Source organism: Scatophagus argus, chromosome 6 (genome assembly GCF_020382885.2).
Source record: "Scatophagus argus isolate fScaArg1 chromosome 6, fScaArg1.pri, whole genome shotgun sequence".
Classification (NCBI taxonomy): domain Eukaryota; kingdom Metazoa; phylum Chordata; class Actinopteri; family Scatophagidae; genus Scatophagus; species Scatophagus argus.
This window is the reverse complement of record NC_058498.1, coordinates 26783000-26809219: the sequence shown is the minus strand read 5'-3', so window position 1 is coordinate 26809219 and position 26220 is coordinate 26783000. Positions and strand designations below refer to the sequence as shown.

General features: G+C 41.9%; 1 protein-coding gene across 1 annotated transcript; it reads right to left on the bottom strand.

The window, feature by feature from the left end:
- Window positions 1–350: 350 nt before the first annotated feature.
- On the bottom strand, window positions 351–19241 carry ndufa11 (NADH:ubiquinone oxidoreductase subunit A11). The gene is made up of 4 exons (XM_046392286.1): window positions 19087–19241; window positions 16012–16104; window positions 12725–12847; window positions 351–582 (listed from the first exon to the last, which is right to left on the bottom strand). Exons 1-4 carry the CDS (start codon window positions 19163–19165, stop codon window positions 470–472), a joined length of 408 nt encoding a protein of 135 aa, XP_046248242.1. The 5' UTR covers window positions 19166–19241; the 3' UTR covers window positions 351–469.
- Window positions 19242–26220: the final 6979 nt, after the last annotated feature.

The following is a 26220-nucleotide window of genomic DNA, read 5'->3' as shown; positions in this document are numbered from 1 at the left end:
GATGCGATTCCCGGTAGTGTTACGCCATCTTTTATAGTTGTGGTTTCCTTTTCATTGTATTTATGAGTTTATTAAATTGCTTTCCTTTCATTTTCCCTTTTATTTAGGTAAATGTTTGTTTAGTTCACACCAGTTCGGTTGAACTTTTGGGCTTGTTTTATTAACTTTTGTTTCTTTTGTTGCCAGGTGTTGTGGGCTCCCTAAACAGCACCATAAAGCATGTCTGGATACTTTTGTCTATATAGTGTATGTTTGCATACATACTGTAATGACAATAAAATAATCATTAACAATACACAACAATTTTAAAAAACACAAAATGTAATAAAGCAGAAACTGCTACATTAAAGTAAATTTCAGAATTTATTATCTGCAATGATCAAATGAATTGTTTCTGGCACTTTGCCATTTTCAAGAACTTTATTACACTCTTTTTACAATACAACTCATAGTACAGTAATCTTCCTCCTCATACTCTGGGGGGACCAGCTAGCTTCCAGCCCTCCATCTTGCCGACTTTTGTGAAAAAGGCCAGTGTACCCAGACCCAGACATGCCGATGTACCGGTCATAGCACTGTGGGCTAAGAGAGAGAGACACACATACACACAGAGTTTAATTTTTACACTCTACTACAAAACAGCAATTAAATGAAAGAATTAATTAGTCACTTTATTTGCTTATTTGTTCCCAAAGGGACACTGGTTGCCGCTGCTGCTTGTGCCTGTCCTGACAGGTACTGCCCAACATTGTGGGCTGTCCCTATCCCTAAACACAATGTGGAGGAGCAGTATTCAATCAACACCTCCCCCTTCCTCCCCTGTGCATCGGAGGGACAGCGGTGGAAGTGGTCTCCAGCTTCAGGTACCTGGGCGTCCACATAACGGACGACCTCATCTGGAGCAACAACACTTCCTGCCTCATCAGGAAGGCACACCAGCGCCTCTACTTCCTCAGGTGCTGGACTGGGGAGCTCAGTCCTGACATCCTTTTACAGATGTGTGGTGGAGAGCGTCCTGTGCTCCTGCATCACTGTGTGGCACGGCAGCTGCTCTGCAGCAGAGAAAAAGGCTCTGCAGAGGGTGGTGAAAGCTGCACAGAAGACTGTGGGACACAGCCTATCCACCACCACAGACATTTACACCTTGAGGTGCAGGAAAAGGGCCTCCTGCATCATGAAGGACCCCACCCACCCCTCACACAAACTGTTTGTCCCTCTCCCTTCAGGCAGGATGCTGTGAAGCATCAAGAGCAGGACCACCAGACTGAGGAACAGCTTCTTCCCAGAAGCTGTGAGACTGTTGAACTCTGGAGGTCCTCTGTAGCCCCTGCTACTACCCCATACCTTACACCCCACCCACACACCCACACACACCCACCCCTTCCCGACAACCAGCCATGGAACACTGCACAATGCAGCCATTTGCACAGAACTCTGAACTACTCATTTCATTTGCACCACTGTCATTTGCACTACTCCGCCATTTTCACAATATAGCAGTACTGTTTATATCTCTTATTCTGATTGGTTTTTTGTATTTATATAGTGTTGTTTATATTTATTTGCATTAGGTATTTTGTTAGGTAATTGGGCTTATACCAGGACCGGGGAAACTAATTTCAGGCTTTTCAGGCTTTTCAAATTTTTCAGGCTTTAATTTCGAGGATTCATTTTATTATTGCACAACTACAGTTGCTTTCAGTCAATCCAAAATGTTAATAAATTTCAAACCTGAATATTTAAGGAAGTAAAAGTGGGGTTTTGGCTTTCTTAGGAGAATATCTATGTGTGCACAATTATTGGGCAACTATTAGTGTGCAGAATTATTATGCAACTAAATGAATAATAAACAAACAATTCAAATTTACAAATAAACATTTCTGACATTTCAAAAAAAAAAAAAAAAAAAAAAATCAGCGACCAATATAGCCACCCTTCTTTTCAATAACAATCATAAGCCTTTCATTCAGGGAGTCTGTCAGTTTCTTGATCTGCTGACAATCAACCTTTTGTGTAGCAGCAACCACAGCCTCCCTGTTCAGAGAGGTGTACCGTTTACCTTCACTGTAAATCTCCCATTTAAGAAGGGTCCATAAGTTCTCAGTAGGGTTTAGGTCAGGTGAGGAAGGGGGACAGATCATTATTCTTTCATCTTTAAGGCCTTTACTGGCTAGCCATGCAATGGAGTACTTCGACACATGCGATAGAGCATTGTCCTGCAAAAAAAAAACTGGATGCAGACTTTTTCCTGTACCACTGCTTGAAGAAAGTGTCTTCTAAAAACTGGCAGTTTCAATTTATGTGTCTTGCTTGGAGATGGAAAATATGCAAAACAATGGTGATATGGTCAAAGTGTAAATACCCTATATTCATGATGCTAATACTTTGTTTATATTAATGTTATACACAGTTATGAGCGGCATGAAATATGCTGTAGTAAGCTTGATTTGCTAATATTCTTTTAGTTTTATGCTGACAGTATCGCCTGACAGCCTTTAGACAATTCTTGAGTGAATTCTCAAAGGCGAGAGACTAGGAAGAGGCAATCACATCATTGTTTTGCTTGCTTGTGTAGTGCAGGCCATTAAGACAAAGTATCCATCACCTGAGGGATTGTACTAGGGATTCAAAGAAATAACTGATGCACAAGATGAACTATAATGATTTGATTCTCACATATTTTTTTCATTGACATTTTTTTCAGGAGCAGAACCACAATGTTCACCTCACACAATCACTGCAGTTTGCAACAGATTATTCATTTTTTCCAAAGCTTTGGTAAATAAAACTTTGAATATCTGATTGAAAAATATGGTTTGTGCTGTAGATTATATTTGCACACAGCTATTGCTGAAAAATATTCATTCACTCACCTGCATCATTAGTTGAATATAATCTATCATATATTACACCAAATTATTGTAATAAATTGCATTAATTGTATTGTAATATAGTGTTTATTCAGGAAAAAGTCTGATACCAAACTATAGAGATGCTGAGCTACTGATTTCCACACCAACCAGGACGCCAAATGTTTTTGTGCCAATAAAATTATTGCAGTAAGCACAAAAAAAATTGTAATCCTAGTGCATGAGTTATCATACATATAATTAATATTTAATTCTGTAACATATCCATGCTACTTGTGTATATATAACAACACAACCCACACCTGGTGATGTAGTCAAGCCTGTCCAACAGGAGCAGCCTAGGAGTGGCCTTGGAGGGCAAAGAACAGTTTTTTTTTAACTTTTGAGCTTAAGTGAACAGACATCATTAATAAGAAGCATCTTGCATTCATTAACATTCAATCTCTATCAGTACATACCAGAGGTATTCAACTAAAATTTAAAGAGGTCCAACTAGAGAAAATTTCTTGAAGCAAATGTCCGGAAGATCATAATGTCCAACTATTAAGTGTGATACATACTTAAGTAGCCTAGCAGTTGTATCAGCATCTGCATGTAATTGCCACGCCCTGGGTTTGTGTCATGTTTCATGTGTGTCTTGTGTTTCCATGTGTTATGATCAAGGATTTTGTCATGTCCTGTTTTATTTTGAAAGTGTCACTTCCCGTGTGTCCCTTTTTCATGTAGCTTTGCTTTTGTTTATCTTGATTGCTTTCTCCTCCCTTTATGTGTTTCACCTGCGTCTCATTATCTTGTCTTTTTAGTCCTCGTCTTCCCTGTCACTGTTGTCTGTGCGTTATATTGTCTTTTGCCTTCCATGGCAGGATTTTTATTGTCTTCTGTTCAGGATTTGCTTAGACCAGGGGTGTCAAACTCAGTTGCACAGGGGGCCAAAACTCAAAGCACACCTTGGATCGCGGGCCGATCTAAAGTTAACACTTTGAACACATTTTTAAACATACAGAATAAAAACAGACAGGAATATCATTCCAAAATAAATAAAATAAATTAAAATCTCCTGTCAAAACAAGTAAAAATACGAACATGCTACAAAAAAAAAAACTTTCTCACAAGAATGTTTGTAATAAGCTGAAAAGACTTGCAAGACATTATTGCTTGAGTAAATGGCATGATCTCACAGAGGACTTATTATGGCTCAATTAAAGTAGTTGGAATATAGTTTTATATATTGCTAGTGAACTACAATATTTATTATCACCATCAGGCATAGTTTCATTAACTTTCTTTGTAAAGCGCAGGCCTGGTGTTTGTCACCATATGAGCAAGTAGCAGATCAGGAGATTTTGTGCCTGACATATCAATGACATGTTACGGATAAACAGAAATAAGCAGAGGAAGAAAGCCAGCCATTCATTTTATTTTCAGAAAAACACCACCAACATCAGTCTGAAAATGCCGTGAACACACCAACATGTGTCGGGTGATTGTACTGAAAGTGATGTTTGGTCGTCTCACGGCTGCTACCCAGGCCATTCGGTGTCTCCTTGTTAGCTCACAGATCCGAGGTCCTTGGGTTTGCGTGCACGTAGGAAATGAGAAAAAAACTCACCCGATCGTTTATTTTACCGAAGCGATCATGTGAACGACTGTGGCAGTTAACGACACAGCACGTTGGCACCATGTTTTAACTTGTTGAAACAAAACAACAGAACACAAGAGCAGTATCATGCAAGCAGCAGGCGTAAACACACTTTTCAGTTGCCTGAAAAGCCCACAATGCACTGCGGTTTTCCCACTCCGATACATCACTCTTTCGAGCCCGGGGCGGCACAGATGAGCGTGTCGTGACCGTTTTCCGACAGGAGGGAGCAGTGCGCTAATTGCGCAAGTAGAGACGTTGTTGTTGTGCTGAAAGTAATCGTAAAAGAGCAAGCTAGGCCAACAAAATCAACAGTCTCGGTTGTATAAGGCAACAGAGCTCGACTTGATTGACGCAGGAATGTTCCCAGGTAGCCAATAGTAAGGCAAGGCGGCAGTTGCGCTGCATTATGGGACCTGTAGTTCATGTGTTATCAGCGCTTCATATTGGCGGGCCATTGGTCACAATAATAATAGATCTATATGAAATGAGCTCGCGGGCCGGATATAATTATACGCCGGGCCGGATGTGGCCCGCGGGCCTTGAGTTTGACACATATGGCTTAGACCATGCCAGGAAATCCAAGCCAAGATTTTTGCCACAGTTTATGTTGATCCCATGCCACAGTAAGTGTGTGCCTGTTTTGTTTTTTGATAATATTTATTAGAGACCGTTAGTTTAGACCTCTGCCTTGCCTCCCAGCTTTTTTTTTGACTCTGCGGTGGGGTTCTGCTCTTTCTGCGTCAGCGACGCAGTACCTTTGTGACAGTAATCAGTAACTGACTGTCAATTCAAATGAATTCAGTACTATTCAAAAACTTTTTGACAACATTTATTGTCACATAACATAAAACTGAACATTTATGTATGACTGCAGATATGTTTTAACATTCTCTCATTAACTAAATAAAAGCAAGGCTGCATTTCAAAATAAGAGAAAATCACTTGGGGGGGGGGTTAAATCAAGTCAGGGATCAGCCCGATGGCGGCGCACAGTAGAGCACCGGCTTCTTGAGCTCCCGGGACTAAGCCCTATTTTAGCTACTCAGAGGCCGTTTTTAGCACTAGAGCTAAATCCCCGTGTGAAGTAGAGCCCAACCGAACTTATGCTCATCAGAGATAGTTCGGTTACTACGATCTCACTGAAGCTGAAATCTGCACTTGGAAGACAGGCGCTCCTGAGGACGACGGAGTGGCGCAGCAGAGTACAGGGAGCGGCCGGCAAGAGGAAACGATGTGCCCGAAAACAAAAGCGAGGAAAATGGGCAGGCGCGCTTGCCCAGCTGAAAGCTAGCAGGCGACCAATTCCAACTCTCTTCCTGGCCAACGTCCGCTCCCTGGACAACAAAGTGGACCTGTTACGTCTGAGGCTGAGTGTTTCCACAGAGATGAGGAACTGTGCTATCCTTTGCCTCACGGAAACCTGGCTAAATCACAAAATGCCGGACTCAGCGTTCCAGATCGACAGCCTGCAGCTCTGCCAGGTGGATTGCGACCACCGGTCGGGGAAGTCACGAGGAGGAGGGCTCTGTGTGTACGTGAATGAAGGTTGGTGTACAAACTGTGGACTGATAAAAGCCTACTGCTCTGAGGCGATAGAGCTTATGACAGTGAAATGTCGGCCGCACTATCTGCCTCGGGAGTTCACCGCGGTGTTTGTCACCATTGTTTACATCCCACCGGGTGCTAATGCTAACAAAGCGCTACAGGAGCTACATGAAACTGTTAGCTCGCTGCAGACTAGGCACCCGTGGTTGCGGGGGACTTTAATCATGTGAAACTGAAGGACACTATGCCCAGGTTTTATCAGCATGTCACCGTACCCACACGGGGAAACAACACTTTGGACTGTGTGTACACCAACATCCGCGATGCATATAGAGCTCTTCCTCGCCCCCACCTCCATCCTGCTGGCACCAGCTTATCACCCCCTGCTGAGACAGATCAGGCCAACATAGAAGACTGTCACTGTGTGGCCCAGTGATGTAGCCACTGTGCTCCAGGACTGCTTCCAGTGCACAGACTGGCAGGTCTTCAGAGAAGCAGCTACATATGAGGGAGAGGTGGACCTGGAGGCATACACCTCCTCCGTCCTCGGCTTTATCTCCAAGTGCACTGATAATGTCGCCACTACCAGGACAGTAACCTGCTTTCCCAACCAGAAACCCTGGCTGAACGCTGAGGTGAGAGCTCTCCTGAAAGCTAGGGATGCTGCGTTCAGGGCAGGTGAGGCATCAGCACTGAGAGTGGCGAGCAAAGAACTAACGGCAGGCATCAACAGGGCCAAAGCCACATACGCTCGCAAAATTTAGGGGCACCTCACCTCCAACGACCCCTGGAGCATGTGGAAGGGCATAAAGTGCATCATGGACTATAGCATCAGAGATGCACAATGCCCAAGGGACCCCTCCCTGTCGGACAAACTCAACAGGTACTACGCTTGCTTTGAGGATCCTGACCCCCCCGCACTAGACTTACACCACTACCCGGTGACACGCCTCTCTGTGTGTCCACAGAAGATGTGAGGAAGACCCTCAAAGGTATCAACCCCCGCAAAGCTGCTGCCCCAGCCAATATCCCAGGGCGTGTACTGAGGAACAGTGCACACCAGCTGTCTGAGGTGCTGACAGGCATCTTATCACCTGTCACTGGCATCCGTCCCCACTTGCTTAAAGACTGCCACTATTGTCCCCATCCCAAAGTGTTCCACAGTGACAGGCCTGAATGACTACCAAGCCATAGCTCTGACCCCGGTAGTCATGAAGTGCTTCGAGAGGCTGGTCATGACACATATCAGAGACTCCACTGATGTCACTGTGGACCTCCACCAGTATGCCTACAGGAAAAACCGTTCCACAGATGACGCCATCTCATCAGTGGTCCACACAGCCCTCACCCACCTGGAGAGCAGAAACTCCTATGTCTGCCTGCTCTTCCTGGACTTCTCCTCTGCTTTTAACACCATCATCCCCCAGACCCTGGTACAGAAACTCTCCACCCTTGGTCTGAGTCACACACTTGGGAACTGGATCCTGGACTTCCTGACCAACAGACCTCAGACTGTCAGGATCCACAACTTCACCTCCTCCTCCATCACTCCTCCTCCTCAGCACCCTGTGCTGAGCCCCCTCCTGTTCACTCTGCTGATGTACGACTGCTCGGCGAGGCATCCCAGATGTCATGCAGTGAAGTTTGCAGATGACACAGCAGTGGTGGGACGCATCAACAACAACGATGAGTCGGAATACAGAGAGGAGGTGGAACACCTGGTGCAGTGGTGCAGAGAAAACAACCTCTGCATCAATGTGACAAAGACCAAAGAGATGGTGGGGGACTTCAGAAAGGACAGGCGCCCCACCCCTCCGGAGGAGTAGCTGTGGAAGTGGTCTCCAGCTACAGGTACCTGGGTGAGCATCTAACCGAGGACCTCACCTGGAACACCAACACTTCCCGGCTGGTCAGGAAGGCCCACCAGCGTCTCTACTTCCTCAGGAAGCTGCGGCGAGCTGGGCTTGGGAGCTCAGTACTGAGGAGTTTCTACCACTGCGCGGTGGAGAGCGTCCTCTGCATCTGCATCACTGTGTGGCACGGCAACTGCACCGCTGCTGAGAGGAAGGCTCTGCAGAGGGTGGTAAAGGCTGCACAGAGGACTATGGGGGGCAGCCTCCCCACCACCTCAGACCTCTACACAGCACGATGCAGGGGGAGGGCCCTCCGCATCATGAAGGACTCCACCCATCCTGCACCTGGAGTCTTCCAACCCCTCCCCTCAGGCAGGCGGCTGAGGAGCATCTGGAGCAAGACCACCAGGCTCAGAAACAGCTTCTTCCCTGAAGTTGTCAGACTGCTGAACTCCAGCCATGCCCTGTAGTCCCCCACCCCCACCCATACACACACACACACCCCTGACCCCCCACCCCACCCCCGTGCACTACAAACACTTTATGCTACAAGTGCAATACACAACAATGTTAAGGACTCACAAGTGCAATATTAAGGACCCACACGTGCAATATTAAGGACTACTTTCTGGACTACCTCATACTTGCACACACTTGCATATTTAGGCTGCTATATGTTAAAACCGGCTTCTAATTTAATGTTGTTTAGCTTATTTAAATGTCTAGTTTTATATTCTTTTTATATTCTATTTTCGGTTTAGCTTATATTCTATTTACCTCGTACTTTTATATTTTTTATATTTTTATAGTCTACTTACTGCTCCTGGGACCTGAGTCCTAATTTCGTACCATAAACATGTGAATGTGAGTTGGTATGACAATAAAGTTGAGGTTGAGTAGAGTTGGGTCTTGTTGATATTTGGAGACTATTGCTTTCTTTTTTTCACATCCTCACTCAAGTTATTCTAGGACAGATTACTTTTTGTTATCCTGTAATATGGTCAGCCAGGTACTGAATTCTACAATTGGAAACATAGTACTATCGTACCATGCACCAGTGGATTTAGTCCTCTACCCTCTAACTGAAGCAAAAAAAGCTTGAGGTGGCGTTTTAACAACTGTATGCTGAACAGGGAAGAAAACGGCAACTTTATTAAATCTGAAATGCAGGAATTCTGCAAGCACAATGAAGGCTCTATAGAGGACCATGGGTTTATGTGGGATGTTGTCAAATCCTTTTTGAGGGGGTGTATTATTCAAAGAAGTTCACATATCAAAAAAGGAGAGAGTCAAAGGCTACTTAAACTAGATCAAGATATCAAAAAGCTTGAAAAGCAACAAGACTCACATGGATACATAAAGTAAACTGAATGTACTTAAATGTGAATTAAATGACATACTGAACAGAAAAACTGAATTTGCCCTCTTCTGTACAAGGCAGAAATATTCTGAGCGGGGAGAGCGAGCTGGTAAAGTACTGGCACACAGAGTAAAACAAATACAATCTCTAATTATTATTTCATCGATTTTTGAGACAATAACCTTATCAAAAGAGAGTTTTATCAAGAATGGTATACATGGGGTCACGTGATACGCACGCAGCTGAGCTAAGAAGACATCTGTTCCAGAGCTCCAGAGTGATGGGGCTGCCTGAGGATCTTCTCAGCTCTCGACCTGCATCGTTTGATGGAAATGTCGGGTAAAGTTGTTCTGAATGTCTGCTCTGCTCGCGTACCACTTGTTGTCTAACAGTTGCTGTGGACAGTCCAAGATCACACAGCTTACTGACCAGCCTGGAGGGGACTATAGTATTGAATGCTGAGCTGTAGTCCACAAACAGCCCTCTCACATAGTTCCCCATCCTAATGTCTACGTGGGAAAGTGTTTTGTGCAGCAGGAAGGTTATGGCGTCATCTGTGGATCTGTCTGGGCGGTATGCAAACTGAAGGGGATCCAGGTTGGGGGGCAGAGAGGAGGTGATGAATGTTTTGACCAGCTTCTCAAAACATTTCATCACCACAGATGTGAGGGCTATGGGGCGATAATCACTGGGGTTACTGGGCTGGGCTGTCTTTGGGACGGGGACTACAACAGACTTTTTAAAGCAGGTTGGAATCACACACTGTAAAAGGGAGAGGTTGAATATCGTTGTAAACACCGGTGCAAGCTGTTCAGCGCAGACTTTGAGGACCGGACTGCTAGGCCCTGCTGCTTTCCTGGTGTTTACAGTTCTTAACATCCTCCTCACCTCCAGCTCCGTCACAGCGTCACCTCTCCACCAGCTGGGAGCACAGCTTCTTGCCCGCTGTCCGACTCGAAGCGTGCAAAGAAGTTATTGCGCTCATCAGCTAGAGAAGCGTCGTCTCTCATCGCGGGTGGATGTGTAAACTCTGTAGTCTGTGATGGTGCGTAGTTCCTGCCACAGCGCCCTGGAGTTGCTCCCCTCCATCTGCAGCTCCAGTCTTGCGGCGTAGCAGCGTTTAGCCTCCTTCACCGTCCTACGGACAGCGTAGGTGGCTGCCCTGTACAGCGTCGTGTCACCGGTGGCGAGTCCCGAGTTGCAGGCAGCGGTGTGGGCCCTCAGCGCATCGCGGACAGCTTTGTCCACCCACGGCTTCTGGTTGGGAAAAGTTCTGGTGGTGGCTGTTGGTGTTACGTCTTCCACCATTTTCCCAATAAATCCCACAGCCGCTTCCGTGAACTCGTTGAGGTCACTGTCCGAGCTGCACCGAAACATATCCCAGTCCGCTGAATCCAGTGCGCCCCGCAGAGCGGCCTCTGATTGGTCAGTCCCCCGTGTTACTTCTCTGACTGCAGGAGATTCCTGCTTCAGCCGTTGTTTGTATTTCGGCATGAGAATGACTGCACTGTGGTCCAAAAGGCCAAAGGGAGGCAGAGACTTGGCCCTGTAACCATCCTTGAAAGGAGAGTAACAGTGGTCCAAAGTCCTCTCTCCTCTGGTGGGGCAGTCGATGTGTTGTTTAAACTCCAGTATCACCTTCCTCAGGTTAGCACGGTTAAAGTCCCCGGCCACGATGAGGGCTGCATCAGGCTGGTTAGCTTGATAGGTGGATATAGCCTCATGTAGCTCGGTGAGAGCAGTGTCCGTGGTCGCCTGAGGTGGGATGTAAACAGCGCTGATGATGACCGAAGTAAACTCACGGGGCAGGTAGAAAGGACGGCACTGGATGGTCAGGAGCTCCAGGTCAGGGGAACATGAGTGTCTGAGAGACACAACATTCCTGTTGTCACACCAGTTGTTGTTTACCATCAAACACACACCACCTCCCTTTGATTTACCGGACTCTCCCGTCCTGTCCTTGCGGTGAACTGAGAAGAACTCCGCTGGTTGAACGGCGTGGTCCGGAGTCAGGGTGGTCAGCCATGTCTCAGTGAGGTAGATGACGTTACAGTCTCGTATATCCCTCTGGAACTTTATTCTGGCCCTGAGTTCATCGAGCTTGTTTTCCAGTGACTGGACATTGGCGAGTAGGATGCTGGGCAGAGGTGAATGGTGTGCTCCGCGTCTCAGTCTGTTCCTAACGCCGGCTCGTTTCCCTCGGGGCTTCTCCGTCTCCTGAGCGTCCATTGTTGTTGTTGTTGTATCCTGCCCGTAGGATGTCGACGGGCCAGGTCGGGTCCGGGATTAAGTTGATAGGAGCACAGTTTGAGTACTGTGCTCCAAGGTTGATTAGTGTCTGTCTGTCGTATGTGTTACGACCTACAACAGGATGGCTTAACAAGTTAAAAATTACGCTAAAAACGACTATATACAAACAAATTTCGGGAGCAGGTACGACAGCGGCCGACCTCACCAGCGCCATCTTGGATGAAAGGCATCATCATTTTCAATGAAAGGGATCGCGATACTTCCCGGAATGGCAAGCTAGTGGGTGTGGTACTAGACAGTTTCAATTGATGATGATCCCAAACAGGAAACCACTCCACAGAGGGAAACTCTGCCTGGCTGTATTTTAAGCTGAATGCTTTCTCGCGTGGGCTGTCTGCTCCAGGATTTCAATTCAGTGAAATGTGTTTTTTGAAAACATATGAGACGAGAAATGAATCATGCAGTATATCATGCAGCAATATACCTTCATTTCAGATAGATGACATCAGTTAATGCGTTTTTGGCTGAAGTTTTGCAAGGTGTCAAAGTTGGGCTGGACACTGCTCATCTGCATGAAGTTGATTTTCAAATTCATGCAAATGAGCCCAGCACCTCATCCTTCAAATCACAACACGAGTCCACCAGAACGCCTAAAACAGACCAATTCCAGTTCCTGGCCAGTCGATTGATGCATCTCTACTTAGAACGGTAACCTGCTGCAAAAGTAATATATTGGAATGATTACACAGATTTGCAAGGATTCCATGACCTATCCAGCAGAAAAATATTTCACTTTTTAACCAGTGAGATCTGGCACTTACACTAGTAGATCAGACAACTGTATTAAATGTGATTATTTGAGTAATTACATAAATATTTACCTATGGTAACAGTTGTGCACAACAAAGGAGTGCAGTTAATAAACTGGCCTGCTTGCAGGCCATTTTATCTTATCTTTGTAAAGTATTCATTTGAATATATTATAAGTCAAAAAAGATTTGCAAATCACTGCACTTTGTTTTATTTACTCTTTCCACAGCATCCCTCCTCTCTCTTCATCACCTCTGAGATGCATTTCAGTGTTTGGAGCATCCTCCACTATGGCATGTGTCACCAGATTTCCAGGGTCACTGGCTGGAGTAAGTCAGGTTAACTGTATACGTTCAAAGCGCCCAGGACCTCCCGTGCCAAACCTGATACTTACTTCTGGCTCCCAGGAAGATCCCAGAGGTACAGCCTCCGATGAAGTAATTAAGTGGGTCATCTGGAGCTTCACGAGCCTGAGCACTGAGGCACGTTGCCATTCCGAAGATGGCTCCCATGGTGGCTAGTAGAACACAGACATATAAGCACATCAGCATTAATAAATATGATACAATCTGTGGAAATGAAATATCAGTGCCAAATTAAGACAAAATGTTTGAACTACATTACTAAGACACATGCCAGTACTACAAAAATGTTCATGTAGCCCATGAACATTCTACTCAAGTCTCAAGTCACTGACATCAGTTCACTCCAAAACATCCCAGAAACAAGCAATAACTGAAGCTGGTCGCAGGGCTTTGCAAGTTCCAGACTTGTGTTTTCATTATTGGTAGCAGAGAGGTCAGTTTCTTTACATTGGAATTATGGACCAATCCTTTAAGAGGAAATTCTGTTTTTAAAGTTTCTGTTTTCAAAAGTCTCTCTTCATAGCAATTTTACATGGGTCATACTGGTTATACTAATGTGTTGTTCAGTTACTTTGCTTACTGCCAAATGCAGAAGCAGTGACAGATGAATTTGCTCAACTTAAAGCCAGTGGCAAGTAAATAAAAATAATGTTGACAGAGTGAGCCCCCAATGCAGACAGAATTGCAAATCAGCTTGTTTCACTTGCACAACTCAGCTGGGATATTAAGAAAAAAGTGGGGTTGCAAGGTCTGAAGTATGTATGCTTTATTTCCCATTGACTGGAATAGCTTAAATAGACAGAATTCTAAACATTGGCAAAAATTAATGTTTTTGAGATAAAATTCTGAAATTTACCACACTTCATCTACAAAGTTCAGACTTCAGAGTCTCTTCAGTCCTGTCAATTTTACGACTGAAGCTTCTAGATTTGCTGCAGTGATATTACTGCATGCGTGGAAACATTTAAAATTATTCAAAGCAGCATCTATAACTAATTAACTAAATTGTTAAAGAAAACATCAGTTCAAAACACAATAGACACCCCCTGGAAAGTTTGGGCTGTTGCTGTAAAAGGTAATATAGCATACAGAGACCAGTAGAGGTGGAATAAAATGTCCTTGCAGATGCAGGTTATCTAAATTTGTCTGGATGAATGACAAGGCAATGTCAGAACTGCACCTTACTTAAGTGTGCACTGTGGGTTGGGTATGTATGTGTGTGTGTGTGTGTGTGTGTGTGTGTGTGTGTGTGTGTGTGTGTGTGTGTGTGTGTGTGTGTGTGTGTGTGTGTGAGTGTGAGAGAGAGAGAGAACATTTCCTTAAAACTACAGTACTCCTGCATTATAGAAAACACGCCATATCTAAAAGTAAGACATTTGTCATAGTGTACAATGCAACCTTAATTTGACCAATAGTTAAGCGTGCAGTAGGATTTGGGTACCAAACTCAGTATTTTTAAGAGCACAGGCCAAAATACGTCGGTACTACCAAGTACCAATTCAAGTTAAATCAACTAGTGCCAAAATTTGGTAATTGAAAGCAAATCTAGGTGAGAGAGCAATTTAAGAGTATGGAGAGAAAGAAACAAAGAGAAGTCACTACTACAAATGTGGCAACATATTTCAAAACTCAACTCAGACAACACTTGCTGAAATATCTCTAATACAATACGCAAAGCTGGTCAGGGCAACAGTGTATAACTTGAAAAAAACATCTAGTCCAAACTAAATATATCTACAAGCGGAAGAGTGTATTGTATTTGACGGCCTAAAAGCTAAATCTCCTGCAGCTACTGCTATGGTGAGCATGATTGCAGCAAGCACTGTGTCCAGTATGCTATTTAGTGAGCTAAAAATGTCCAAAAGATGAGTATAAAACCAATAGTATGTAAACTGCATTCTATTTACAAGGAAATATTACAATATGTAAGGATTGTGGTAGTACAGTAGATAGTCAAAGCCAATGTTTTTTCTTCAGAGAAGCCAGAACACTTACTGCAGTGATGTACTGCTGCCCTCTAGGTCGAGTAAATTATAATATATTCAGAGTAAGAACTGTTTCTCCAGCTGCACCTACTGTATTATCATGTTTGGTAACTCATTTTTTACATCTGAAATTACATTTTTGTTATTAGAGAATAAAGTACAGCAAAATGTACACATGGGTACCAATACCAAATTCCAAGTCCCTGTTCAAAAGACCAATGGCTACTGTAGCCAACCCTAATGCACATTTGCTGAATGAAGTTTCAAATTATTGTAATGATTTCTGTTTTATGTCTTTTCTTTTCCAAATACTGTTGTGAGTAATATTGTTAAGTTACAGATACTTTTTGTATGCTTCTTTATATTGCAACCCTGGCACAACAATTTCCTGCGGGATCGATAAAGTTCTTATCTTATCTTTTAATTCACTGTATGGACCTAACAGCTATGCTGTTGGAATTTGGTACACATAGTACACCAGAGACAGTAAAAGATGCATATCACTGATATATCACTGATGGCTGATTTTAAACATTCCTAAGAAGTAGAGATGGTTTGTAAAGTTCAGTGCCAGTAGAAGCACATTAATGGTTTCTCAGGAAAACTCTAACCTTTTCTAATGGATATATCAGTGAAAGTAGAAGGCATTTATTTAATGATGATGCACTCAAGTACACTTTAAGACCTGCGCCAAAATGCTTTTGTTGGAATAATTCCATAGATTTGCAAGGTTCCCATGACTTCATGTAACATGTGACACAAGAGACAACTGTGCACATGTGGATTTTTTTAATAATAACATAACTACTGTTACGGCAATTTCATTTTCTGCCTGTAGTGAGTTAAGTAAAAGGAAAACACAACAAATCCGGAAGATAGCATGTACCAAAATGTTTTAATCTCTATAGAGAGGAGGCAACACACAGAACCAAACGGCAGCAAGGAGTTCAGAGTTGTGCCCCACTGGTTGAAGACTTCATCTCAACCAAGTCCAAAAATCTCATTTTATACTTTCTGATGTGTCTCTGGTTCTTTGTTTGGAGCTTCAAAGACATTCCTTCACGGTTGAAGGAAAAACAGACAGGATGCAATAACTGTTAGTTCCCCAATTCAGGTTTATCTCTTGTGAGATGAACATCTCTTCCTGCCCTCTGCTTTATCCAGGATGTTATTTATAACGGGGCTATAACAGTCAGTTCACCAGGTCATTACTTGGTCACTATAACACTACACAACTAAAGCTACAGATTAACTACATTAAGTCTGAAGTAAAGGTAAACATTATGTCATTGTTACTACAAAGCATACAAAATTTCCATCACACTACTTACCCATGGTAACAGTTGTATTGGTAGCCCTCTGCAGCGCTGTCAATGCAGACTCAGGCTGGAATGCCACGATGTGATAGGCTGAACCAACCAGGCCTGCAAACACACAAACAAAACTTGAAATCAACTCAAATGCATATCTGAATGTCAAAGTGTCCTTGTGTAAGACACTGAACCCCAAATTGCTCCCAATTGCATTTGATACCATACATTAAATATCTACATTATCAGACATTAAAACCAGGTGTGTTATTTATGCTTGTACTTGTAGTGAGTCATAACTATTCCATAAGCACCTTACAATTTGACACAATAAAAGCCAACGACAATTTTAAAATCCAAGTCTGGTCAGTATTTAACCAACACCGTCTTAGCATCACATCCCCCACCCCCCAAAGGCAGGGGAGGCAGAAGAAAAGTAGGGTAACTAATTGATGCAAATACCACCAGCAAGTGTAGCATTACACTATACCATCAAATAGCAATAAAGAATTGCAATAAATAGCTAATATTGTCTAATAGTGTGGATATATTACCAAGTATAATTTTTGTTTTTATTCCGTTTTTATGTGTAAAAACAACAAAACTTAAATACATAGTTTTCATTCTATTCTATTATTCTATACTATACTATTTTCAAATTATATCCCAGGGTGAGAAATAGGATGTAAAACAGGCAGCATGATTGCTATAAACACATAAACATGCAGTGACACTGTACATAATACTGTATGATGGATGACTCATACTGACAGACTCATACTGTCACTGCACTACTGGAGGACTATGTGAATGGAAGAATTAACAATATGTGCTTTCTAGCTTCCACCTTACACACCAAGTAGCTCCATTTGTGAGTCAGGGAAATTCCTTTGGGGACAAAGTGTATCTATCTATAAACTCTGACTTGTGTGTATGAACACTTCAGAGACAGGAGAAATTAGAGACTGAAGATATTGAGGCAGTGAGTTAAAGAATGTATAATAATGCCTCCCACATATCATATCAAATATTAACTATAGAGCCAACTTATCATTCAAACCAGCTGTGTTGTTTGCATTTGTAGTGAACCATAATAATTGTCTACTATCACCAATATTACATACCGTTAAAGAATTGCAGAACAGATAACAGTGCAACATTTTGATTAATACTTTGTGATGCAATACATATACATGTATTAACAAGTACGATTTTTGTTTTCATATTCATCTTCTGCTTAAAACGTCCTGCAGTCAACACAACTGTGCTGTCAGGTACACAGTGTTGGTGGCTGAAGAAAATCACTCTTCTTCATCTTCCTCTCTTTTGCTGCCATGGTTCACCATAAAGAACCACTGGTCAGCAAATTCATTTATGCACATCTATATAATGAAGTGCTTCACAGCAACAATTTATGGTTGAATGTGGGGATGGAGAGGTACAGATAAGAGGCTGGTCCACATTCCCATATATCCAAGTTCACTGTTTATAAAGAGAAAGTTGCAGCAGGTGTCTGCACGCCATTTTCAGTTTTGTGTGCACATACACTTTTAGTATGGATCCTATGCACGGTCTCATGAAAGAAACCCCAGAGCACTATAATAAATATAAAAACTTCAAAGTCAGAAGCATTTTTTAATATCCAAAAACATCTGTTCTAATTGTCTTATATCACTATATACTATAATGCAAGTCACACTAGACAATTGAAAGTTTAAGTTTATTTAGAGGAAGACAGAACCAAGAGTTTGCGTAATTTATATTTGTTTTGTGGCTTGCTTGAAACATTTAAACTTTAAACGTTTGCGTATGAACTCAGAAGTAGGACAATTAGAAATGTTTCAGCTGGCGACATATACTGACCAGTCACTATATCAGTGCTTCTCAAATAGTGGGGGGCGCGTGTTACCCTGGGGAACATGCTTTTTTTTGCCGTACTAGAATAAAGTGTAATTGCACATCCCCTACAGTAGTTGGCAGTGGCGCTCTCATTGTCAGAGTGTGCGCAGGGAGTATTAGCTCTTGGTATTAGCTATTAGCAGGCGATATGAAGTGCAGTAAACGAACCCTTAAGAGACAACATGAAGAAATTTTTAACAGGGATGAGAAGAAAGGCGGAGAGAGACGAAGATAATGAGACAAAAGTAACTCACCCGAAAGCTAAGACGAGGAAATATGACTAAGCATATGTAGCGCTTGGCTTCACTACAGTGACTACAGTGGGAGACGAAAGACCGGTGTGTTTACTGTGTCTAAACATGCTGGCAGCGGACAGCATGAAGCCAAATAAATTAAGGCGTCACTTGAAGACATTACATCCCAATCATGCTGATTAGCCGCTGGAGTTATTTAAAGATAAAGATGAACTTTATTGATCCCGCAGTGGGGAAATTCACCTGTTGTGGCAGCTCACAAGAAGAGTGCAAAAAGTGTGCATAAACAGTTACAAAAAATATAGAGGTGAAATAAATTAACAATTTACAAGGTAAGTAAAAATAGTACACTATAAAGCTATATACAAGTCCTCATAAGGGAAGAAAGAGGACTAGACCATAGAATTATACAGTCTAACAGCAGCGAAAACGTGCCGAATATTGCCAACAATCATCCCGCTTTGTGAATGCTACTTCAGTAAACCAGCGAGCACTGTTAGCATCATATTATTACATATTATTATTACTATTATTTATAGTCGCGGCGGAGAGTGGGGGGGCGCGAATTGTTTTCTTCTTGCTAGGGGGGAGCGCAACAGAAAATAATTGAGAAGCACTGCACTATATTAAGAATAAGGTAGTATTAAAGTCTTTAATGACAATAAAAAAATATTGAATTTTTGGTATGAATCACCCTCATCAAGCTGAATTTCAGGAACTGTGCCAGAAATCTATACAAGTCAGTCACTATGTGTTAGCAACAACCGTTAGTGTTGTGTTGGAACCCGAACACAGCTCGCTCTATACTAGCCCTGGGCTAACCTGCTAAGCTAGCTCACAATCATAAGCATTAGCTAAAATATTAACGCAAAGGCAGCACTTATCTTTAACTATCTTGTGCAATAACCATGATCTATATGGTTTTATAGTTGCTGATATTTACCCAAAGCCGTGCCTAGTTTGGTAGTGAGCCATGTTTTTTCGACGCAGTCTGTGCCCTCTGGTAAATCCCAGTACCCCATCTCAACTTAGCAAGGACAAGCTGGACTGGAAGGACTGAAATTCTCGCGAGACACTACTTCGTCGTTTTGTCTATGGTCTTGCTCAGGAAGAACGCCTTTTTTTTTTCTTTTTTTAAACTGCTTTATTCAACAACCATTTATGAAACAAACAATAATACATAAATGGTGGACAATATACATAATAAAAACTGAGAGAGAGGTAAATGATACCGAAAATAAAAAAACAGAAGTAAATAGACAAATAAGAATGAAATAAATAAAAATAGAAATAAATACATGCCCAGGGTCACAAGTAAAATAGGAAAAATAATTAACTTGAATTAAAAATATTATTAAAGTGGGAGCACACTCTCATAGTTTTAATAGCTTTCTTATTTTTAGAAGAAGAAACTGATTTAAAATACAATTCAAGTTCTTTCATAAAAAAGCAAAAAAGAGGTCTGGCTTTGGAAAATTTACATTTGTGGATGTATTTGCAAGAATTCTAATAAGATTAATTAAATAATATTCTCTTTCAACTGAAGTGTCAATCTTGAAAAAACCAAAGAGCACATCTTGCAAGAGGAGCTTAAAGTCACAGAAGATATTATTTAAAATAAAATCACAGATATCTTGCCTCAATTTACTGGTATAATTACAACTCCAGAACAAATGGGTAACAGTCTCAGCATGGGAGTCACTAAAAGGACAGTTTAAATTTAGATCATCATATTTGAATTTGATTTTAAAAAAGGATAACTGGGTAGCACAGATGAATAATTTAAAATGACATTTCTTTCACTTCATTAACCACAAAGAATTTTTGAGGGAGGGACCATATTTTTTCCCAACATAAGTTATTTACACAACTATTCCAAAAAGATATTCCAGGTGAAATAGAAACAATATTACTTTGGAAAAGAGCACAGATCTTACGGTTATTCTTACAACTAGATGGGTTGAAGCATACTTTACCAACTGGTGAGTCGGTTACAGCTGTAAAGGGGACATCAGGCATAGAAGCAGATATATTATTCTTGATTAACACAAGAACACCAGATGGTATAGCATCGAAGACTATAGCATACTGTTCAGGTGTTATAAGTATCCCACAGTGTTGAAGGTTCCTTCAACTCCTGATAAGAAAATAAAACACCATTGCTGTTGAATAGCTGTTTTACTCAGATAATATTATTGTTAAACCACTCCTCAAAGAAAAAGGATGCGTTTCGGTAGAGTAAACCCTTGTTATTCCAAATAGAGTAACGGTGTGGTGAGAAATTGTGCTTGTATATCATAGACCATGCAAGCAATACTTGTTTATGAAAGTTGGAGAGACAAACAGGAATTTTCTCTGTGTTATAGTTGCATACCAAAAGGAATTTTAGACCACCACAGATAGGGATACTATTCCACATTGAGTCAGGTTTTCTCAGGAATTGTTTGATCCAGTTAATCTTGAAGGTGTTGTTCAAAGATTCAAAATCCAAAAACTTAAGCCCCCTATTCTCATATGAGTTCATGACAACAGATTTTTTTATGTAATGGGTTTTATTCTTCCATAAAAAGTTGAACAATATCTGACCTATGTGTTTGATGGTTTTATTATCAATATGTAATGAGAGGGCAGTGTAAGTTAGTCTGGATATACCTTCTGCTTTTGTTATTAGCGTCCTACCTCGTAAGGATAGATCTCTTAGGAGCCAGATATTAAATCTTTTTTGGGTCTTTTCTATGACCGGGATAAAGTTTAAAGCAATTCTAGCTTTCTGATCTTTAGCGATGGAGATTCCTAAATATGTTACTGTATTTTTGACAGGGATGTTTGATATTGAGCATGTAGCTGAGTCTTTCACTGCCATTAACTCACATTTGTTTACATTTCAATGTAGCCCAGAGACCCCAGAGAACACACTGATTATGTTTATAGCACAAGATATCTGAGCAGAACCTTTTTTAAAAAATGGTTGCATCATCTGCAAGCTGACTGATAACGATTTCTCTTTCTGCAATTGTGATGCTTTTCAGAGCTCTTGATTTAATATGAATAGCTAAGAGTTGAGTGACAAGAAGAAAAAAATAGATAGATAGGACAACCTTGCTGAATTCCTCGTTTAATGTCAAAATGTGGAGTTGTGCCAGAAAGTTTAATAGAACAAGTACTATTAGCATATAAGGTTCGAATAGCTTTGCTGGTGTTCAACTGAATCAAAGGCTTTATAGAAATCTAAAAATAGGATATAACTGTTATCAGAGATTAGTTCAGAATAATCTAACAAGTCTAAAACCAATCTGATAATATTAGATATGTGTCTATTGTTCATGAATCCAGATTGTGATTCGTCTATGACAGAATCCAAAGCTAGCTTAAGCCTTATCGCAAAAACACCTTATAATCATTGTTGAAAAGACAAATGGAGCGCCAATTATCAATAAGCAGTACATCCTTATTAGGTTTCGGAATAAGTGTTATTAAGCCCTGTGTTAATGTTGGAGCAGTTCATTGTCTATGTTTTCTGTGAAAACCTTCAATAAGAATGGGGCTACCTGATCCACAAAAGCTCTGTAAGCTTTGGAGCATCACATTACCTCTGTCTGCATCATTAATATTATTCACCTCAATAGAGTCTAAAAAGGCAGATGCACTCCTTTCAACACAATCATTCCACAGACACTGATCCACAAGCTCAGTACTCTCAGACTGAGCTCCACCCTCTGCAACTGGGTCCTGGACTTCCTGGACAGACAGGCTGCAGACCTTGAAGACACACGATTGCTCAGCACAAAATCCGAGCTGCCTGATCATGAAGTTTGCAGATGATACAGCTGTTGTTGGACGCATCGTCAACAGCGACGAGTCTGACTACAGGCAGGAGGTGGAACACCTGGATGGTTGGTGCAGAGAGAACAACCTAACGTGAAAAAGACCAAGGAGATGATCGTGGACTTCAGAAGAGGCAGACATAACCCCCATCCTCCCCTGTACATCAGAGAGACAGCGGTGGAAGTGGTCTCCAGCTTCAGGTACCTGTGTGTCCACATAACGGACGACCTCATCTGGAGCAACAACACTTCCTGCCTCATCAGGAAGGCACACCAGCACCTCTACTTTCTCAGGAGGCTGAGGCGTGCTGGACTGGGGAGCTCAGTCCTGACATCTTTTTACAGATGTGTGGTGGAGAGCGTCCTGTGCACCCGCATCACTGTGTGGCACGGCAGCTGCTCTGCAGCAGAGAAGAAGGCTCTGCAGAGGGTGGTGAAAGCTGCACAGAAGACTGTGGGACACAGCCTATCCACCACCACGGACATTTACACCTCCAGATGCAGGAAAAGGACCTTCTGCATCATGAAGGACCCCACCCACCCCTCAGACAAACTGTTTGCCCCTCTCCCCTCAGGCAGGAGGCTGTGGAGCATTAAGAGCAGGACCACCAGACTGACGAACAGGTTCTTCCCGGAAGCTGTGAGACTGCTGAACGCTGGAGGTCCTCTGTAGCCCCTGCTACTTTCGTTCCACCTCATGTTTCTACATGTGTGAAATGACAATAAAGTTCCTTGAAGGTATACAACTTACTATAGAAGTCTGACAAAATGTAGCAATTAGCACAGGGTTATGACATACTGTACTATTAATTTTAAGTTGCTGGATAGAATTGGTTTTGGAATGAGATTTTTCCAACCTGAAAAAATGGCACAATTTTGTTCTCCCTCTTCCATCCACTTCAGCCTCGATCTAATAAAGGCACCCTTTGCTTTAAGCATACAAGTTGTCCAGCTTACTTTGACATTCAGTTTCTTTTTCATTTGTAGGGAGACAATCCGGGGGCTTTTGAGAAAGAGAGGTTATGGTAGATACTATCTCGTCTTCTTCTAAAATTCTCAGCCTGGCTAGATCAGAGCTATAGTTCCTTAAGTACTTAGTAATTTCAAATTTCATAAGTTCCTACTTGATACAATATTTATTGACAATCTGAGCATCATTCCAATATTTCTGAATAAGTCTTCTAACTTCAGCTTTTACATCTTCATAATTCAAACTTGAACTATTCAATTTCCAATATGAGGAGTGGTTAAAGCAATCAGAGGAGAATAGAGGGATAACAATATGTATAGCTTTATAATCAGTTAATGGAGTATCCGTAATTTGCATCGTTGTATTCTCTCTAAGACCTCTGGACAACAGCCAATAGTCAATCCTAGATTGGGAGGATCCAGTCTTATTAGACCATGTGTATACTCTGTCATTAGAAAATTTTTCTCTCCAAATATCTGTCAGGTCAAATTTTTGCATGAAAAGCTTTAAATAACAGCTTACATTAGTGTTTTGTCTTAATGGCCATCTGTCCACTACACCATCAAAAGCAACATTAAAATCTCCACCAATTAAAAGGAAGGCATTAGGGAACTTGTTTAACTATATTAATAACATTTGTTCTATGCTGTCAAACAGCATTTCATCAATCTTGTTGAAGTCAATTACCTGACATATAAAGTGACCATTAATATCAATATCCGAGTGCGATATGCGGTATGTTGCATTTCAGAGTGCCCACATCTGTCAGAGAAACGGTGTCGTGACTGACGCAGAAAAAAGGCTGAACCCTCATGCAGAGTCAAATGCAGGGATGCGAGGCTGAGGTCTGAACAAAAGTCTTTATTTAACAAAATCAAAACTCAAAAAGCACACACTTACTATGGCATGGGATCAATGGAAAAAAAACCTGTGGCAAAGTTCATGGCGAGGCATGACAGATCAAATCCTGGCATGAACCCAAAAGACAATATAATGCACTGACAACAGGTGACTGGAAAGACAAGGACTAAATAGACAAGACAATGAGACACAGGTGACACACATTAGGAGGGAGAAAGCAATCAAGAAAACCAAAAGCAAAGCTACCTGAAAACAGGACACACAGGGGAAGTGACGCTTTTCAAAATAAAACAGGACATGACAAAACCTTGAACATATGGAAACACAAGACACACATGGAACATGACAAGGACTCAAAAACCAAAATACAGAGAACCAAGGCGTGACAGAAACCTTGAACATAAAACATGAAAACACATGAGAGACAAACATGAAACATAGCACATGGGCTCAAACATAAAACATGGAAACACAAGAAATATGACACATACATTCAAAAACAAAAGGACAGAAAACTAGGACATGACAGAAACCTTGAACATAAACCATGAAAACACATAGGACAAACGTGAAACATGGCACGTGGATCAAGAAACTCAAGAAAATCAAGAAACAAAGCATAACAAAAACACCAGGCATGACAACACCTGCTGAATGTTCTGACCCATGTGACAGCCAGATATCGTTCCCCCACTGTAACCTCCAAAAATTAACCTCATTAGCTGTGGAATGAGTCTCTTGAAGAAAAAGAAAATCTGCTTCAAATCGCTTAGCATATAAAATAAAGCTTTGCGTTTTCCACTATCCCTTAGGCCCCTGGCATTTAACGAAACAAAAGATAAGATCACGATCATGAACCGTAACAAAGGCGTACGTGGCGCCCAACGGCTTTCGCGCATTGTTCTGTTCTGTGGACACGTAAGCCACGTCACGTGGGCTATCACCCCCTTGGCTCTGAATAACACGCCCGGCGTATTCTTCTGTTGCCATCTTGGTTTTGTTGAGTCATCACTCGAGTGTTCATTTGCTGCTTTGTGTGCTGAGTCACCGTTTGTGTGGTTGTTCACCATTTTGTGTGCTGATTCTCACTCATGTAGTCATTCGCCATTTTGGTTGTAGTTTCCCCACTCACGGGGCCATTCACCATTTTGGTTGTAGTTTCCCCACTCACGGGGCCATTCGCCATCTTGTTTTGTAGTCTCCCCACTCACGTGATCAGCCGCCATCTTGTCTCTCTCACACACACACATACACACACACATACACACACACTCCTGTATATATGTACACCTATGTATAGATATACTCTTGCTGCTGTACCTGTGTTATCTTTAGTTGTAGTTATTATAATAGTGTTTATTACAAGCGATACTTATCTCTGGATGGTTGTTGCTGGTTAATAAATCCTGTTATAGTTTAACCTGTCGTTGTCTGTGGTTACTGTGAATGTACTTGTAATAACAGTTGAATTCATGACAGTCAGTGCTCGGAATCATCCTTCATAATTTTAAGAGACTGTTATTATTACATATTAATTAATTTGGCTATTGGTCCCTGGTGACAGGGTGGTGCCCCGATTTTTATGTGTATAAGGCATACACTGATTTTTGCTTTAATGATTATTCCCCATAATCATTGACTCTTTTGCCAATAACCAAATTGCTCCTACCAGTGCACAACACCTCTTTAACACAGGTGAGCATAAAGATGAACAAGAGTAGAAAGAGCTCAGACTTGGGCTTCATCTTAGCTAGGGAAGGATGTAAAGCTCGTAAATTGTTCAAACTCTACTTTAGGCACTTGTGGTCAGAAAACAAGAACAACATAAGATTTATATGTACTGCATTCTTTATGATCGAAAAACGAAAAAGCAAACAAAAACAGTTGAGTTTGAATGTTCAACTGGTCAACAGGCAGTCTCTATTCATATTGTAGACTAAGTAAACAAAAAGAGCCCAAAAGTATTAGTTTGGTAACAGAACACAGATTCACAATTTGAGTAACGTGCATTCAGAGTAGGAAAAAAAAGTGCCTTGGTTTTTTGCTACATGAGGAAGAAGGATTTTTTTTTTTTCCCTCTTTGGTTTATGTATTGATTTCCTTCATAACAGTTTTATCATTGTCTTATTTTGATGGTGGAGGGAAAATCTCCTTGCTTTCAATAAAACCGCAACCTCCAACGAAGACACTTTTCTTTCCTTTCGGGCAGCTTCCACCAAAGGCCACAGCTTCTTCCTATTTTCTCTGTCGATCTCTGTCGAGGTCTTCTGCAAACCGCAGACCATGGTCACGCAGGTATCGGGAGTTTTTTGCCGCTACCCAGACAGCCGCCCTGTGAACCCGGGATGAAAACTGAATGCTGACACTTCTGGGCCCTTTCGCATTCTTTGTACCAAGGCAATTGACGGTGGCAATCACTTCT